Source organism: Trichosurus vulpecula, chromosome 9 (genome assembly GCF_011100635.1).
Source record: "Trichosurus vulpecula isolate mTriVul1 chromosome 9, mTriVul1.pri, whole genome shotgun sequence".
NCBI classification, from domain to species: Eukaryota; Metazoa; Chordata; class Mammalia; order Diprotodontia; family Phalangeridae; genus Trichosurus; species Trichosurus vulpecula.
The window spans coordinates 202352625-202356468 of record NC_050581.1 but is presented as its reverse complement, the minus strand read 5'-3'; the positions used below and the strand labels follow the sequence as shown (position 1 = coordinate 202356468).

At 51.0% G+C, this 3844-nt stretch overlaps 1 protein-coding gene across 1 annotated transcript; it reads left to right on the top strand.

Moving 5' to 3' along the window:
- Positions 1 to 713: 713 nt before the first annotated feature.
- LOC118832335 (probable G-protein coupled receptor 141) lies at positions 714 to 1625 on the top strand. Its single transcript, XM_036739693.1, has one exon. The coding sequence runs from the start codon at positions 714 to 716 to the stop codon at positions 1623 to 1625; it is 912 nt and encodes a 303-aa protein (XP_036595588.1).
- The last annotated feature ends 2219 nt before the right edge of the window (positions 1626 to 3844 follow it).

Here is a 3844-nt window from a genome sequence, read left to right as displayed (position 1 = left end):
CCTCGGGAGGCTTAAACATTTTGTTGGGGGAGACCACAAGAAGCAAGGGAACAGAAGGGCTTGTCCATTTGAATTGAGAGAGTTCTAGAACCCGGCCTTTTGCATAGTAGGTCCTTTGCTCTTGGTGTTGTATGTGCCTGAGGTGATGAACCTGCAGCCCTAGGGGAAAAAAACTTTTTTTTAACTTTAAATTATTTTTTAAATTAGCAAAACATTATTTTCTCTCCCTCTTACCTTCTCTCCCTTCCCCTCCCTACCCTTGCCTCCTGCCTCGTTGAAGCAGCCTAGTCCACTTAGGGGTAGTGGAAGAACCAAGCTGTGAATTTATGTCCATCTGGGTGAATGGAACATGGTAGTACCCTTGACAGAACTAGGAAAGTTCAAAAGAGGTGTAGCCTTTGGGGAAGAGAATAAGCTAGGCTCAGCACCTGCTGAGTCTGAAACATATACACAGGCCATCTAATTTGAGACATCCAATTGACTGTTGGTGGTTTAGGATTGGAGATGAGAAAAGCTGATCTGGACATAGAGATCTGGGAGCCATCTGCCTCGAAACGATGTGTGCTGTGGCAGGGACTCTTCCTCAGGTGAAGGTTGGGCTGAGTGGTCCCCAAGGTCTCGTCTACTTCTGGGCATCATGGGATCATCAGGTCCCAGGATCTCCCTGTTTTTGACATTCTGGGTGCTTTCTCTCTGCCAGGTGATCCAGAGGCATGGCCAACCAGAACATCTCCTCCCAATTCAGCCTTTGTGATCCTTTCTGGACTCAGCACTTGACCGGACTTTATGTTGCTGTGTTCATCGGTGGCGTGACCGGCATCTTCTGCATCCTGTTTGTACTAGTGAAGATGAACTCGAGGTCCGTGACCACCACGGCTGTCATCAACCTGGTGGTGGTACACAGCGTCTTCCTTCTGACAGTTCCGTTCCGTCTTATCTACCTGGTCAAGAAGAAGTGGTACTTTGGGCTGTCCTTCTGTAAGATAGTGAGCGCCATGCTGCATGTTCACATGTACCTTACCTTCCTGTTCTATGTGGGCATCTTGGTCATCAGGTACCTCATCTTCTTTAAGCGCAGGGACAAGGTGGAGTTCTACCGCAAGCTGCATGCTGTGGCTGCCAGCACCGCCATGTGGGTGCTGGTGATCGTCACCATCATGCCACCGCTGCTGACCCAGTATGGCTCCCGAGGGGCATACAATGACACCAAGTGCTTTGAGTTCCAGGAAGAACTGAAGGAAAACTATGTAAAGGTCGTCAACTACGTGGTGGTCATTGTGGTCATCACCATTGCCATCACCCTCATGGCCTTCCAAGTTTTCATCCTCGTGTCCATGGGGAAGAAGCTGCGCCGTGCTTGGTTGTCCCACCAGGAGTTCTGGGCCCAGCTGAAGAACCTCTTTTTCATTGGGGTCATCTTCATTTGCTTCCTTCCTTATCAGTTCTTCAGGCTGTACTATCTCCAAGACCACGCCCCCAAGGACCTGTGCCACCCAGCCATGCTGTATAACGAGATTTTCTTGAGCGTGACTGCCATCAGCTGCTTTGACTCACTGCTCTTTGTCCTTGGAGGGAGCCACTGGTTCAAGCAAAATGTCACCGAGCTCCTGAGCTCATGCTGTTAGGCCTGGACGGTGCGGGGCTGGCCAGACCACTTGGGTGACCACACCTAGCATGGCCCAGGAAGGGCCCCTTTCTGCTCTAAAGTGGCGCTGACCCTGCAGTGAGTATCGGGGCACCTGTGACTCAGTGGACAAGTGTTGCAGCAGTCTACTAGCAGCTGCTGTAAGGGTGTAAGACCCACCAACAACCAGCACACAGAAAGCTGACAACACAGGTCCTTTTGATCTGCTTTACTAAGGAAAGCAACGCTAAGGAGTTAACAATCTTACTTTAATCCAGCATACAAATACCATTCACTCAGCTCAGGGGTGAAAGCCAGCACGTTGAGCTTCAGAGCAAGTACAAACAGAGCAAATAAACATGAATCAACAGGCAGATTTCTGTCTGACAAAGTCACAATATACAATTACCAGAGAAGCATCAGCATCTGAGTTTTCTCCAAAGCCAGGGAGCTCCTAACAACGGCTGGCCCAGAGTCACGCGCCACTCCTGCTGTGGCTCAGAGCTCCAAAAGAGAAAGCCAACCTCTGGGTTTATATGTCTTATTCAGGGTCAAAGGTGAGTCACACATGCGACTCACCCACATGACCTAAAAGCATCACAAAAATGTGACTTAAAACCCACGTGGTCTAAAAGCCTCTGATGTCACAAACATGTCACTCAAACCCATGTAAACTAGGCTTTCCCTTGAGGCAAGGAGGTCATCAAGGAAACAAAAGCCAAACTCTTCAAGGGCACTTGGTTGAGTAAGTGCTAGGAGCCCGTGTTGATTGCCAGTACAACAAGATAGCTCAAAAATGACATCCACACTTAGCCTGCAGTAAGTTCGGGAGCACCTGTCCTTCCTTGTGTCTTCTGCTCCCACTGGGAGGAATGGGAGCAAGGCAGTGTACGGGGAGGTGGGGGAAGGAAGGGTAACTGTGGGAGCCACCGAGGACCTGGAGTCTGCAGGACACTTCCTGCCTGGGTGACTCAGGCCTCAGTTTTCCTCATCTGTAAAAGTGGGGAGGATAACCTATCCCTACATCAGCAGACATGGTGAAGAAAGGGCTTTGGAACTTCCCAAGGCCATAGACACATGAGGCATTGGTATTGAGTTTGCTGCTTGTGTTCCTGGCTCACTGTTGGGCACTGCAGTGGGGTCTGAGCTTAAGAAGAGACTGTTGTCTAGGGGCAGGCTGCCAGGAGGCCAGGGGTGCCCCCCGGCAAACTCCCACATTCATTTAAATTCCGAATCACTAAACCATTCAAAGAAGGCAAGGAGCCAAAACTAGAACCAAGGGTGGGGGGGCTGAGTAAGATGGGAAAGTGCAGGAGATGGGACATGGCTGGCAGCGCTCCCACCGGGCTGCTCTCCTGGACTTTCTCTGCTTTGGGCAAGATCACATTGATTCTGGAGCTCAGACCTCCTCCAGGGCCCCCTGACCCTTGGAGGGGAGGGAAGGGGGGGTGGACTTGAGAGAGTTCCTCCCAGATCCTCCATTTATGGAGGGGGTTGGGCCCTCTCCTTCTCACTTCCCACCCCAATGCAGGACTTCCTCATGCCCCTCCCCCACCATTGGATTGTGAGCTCCTTGAGGGCAGAGACTGTCTTGGGTTTTTTTGCCCCCCTACCTCCAGGTAGTACAGTGTCTGGCACACAGTAGACCATTTACATCTCTCCCCTAGGGTTCTCAGGGGTTGGTTATGTCCCTCCTCTTCCATCAGCTCAAGCCCTCATTTGTGATTCTCCCATTTTAGGAGCCTGGGGACCAGCACCCCAGTTCCATTTAACTACTTCCTATCTATAGCTTTTATAAACGGGCAGTTTTCTCAAAGATAGAGCCAAACAAAGTGTAAACATTTCCCCTTCTACCCTGCCTAGGAGGCCACTTTAGCTTGGTGCTTATGTAGCATTGGCTCCACCAAGCTCACATCCAAATTTACCACTGGTTGCTGGGCTTGCTGAGAACTGGGTCTGGACTCCTGGACTCCCAGAACCCCTAGGCTTGAACTCTGGATCCAGGATAGAGATGCTATTCCCTGCTTCTAGAATGATCAAGAAGGCCAAGGACCCAGCCCTATTTTATGGGCACCATGTGTGCTGGGGGTGGAAAGGTGAGGAGGTGCTAAGGGCCCTCTCCTTACTTACTCCAAGGCCTCATGGTCAAGGAGCCCCAGTGCCCCTCCATAGCAAAGCCCTAGCCAGAGCTGACTCAGCCCCTGTTGGAGATGTTGTGTG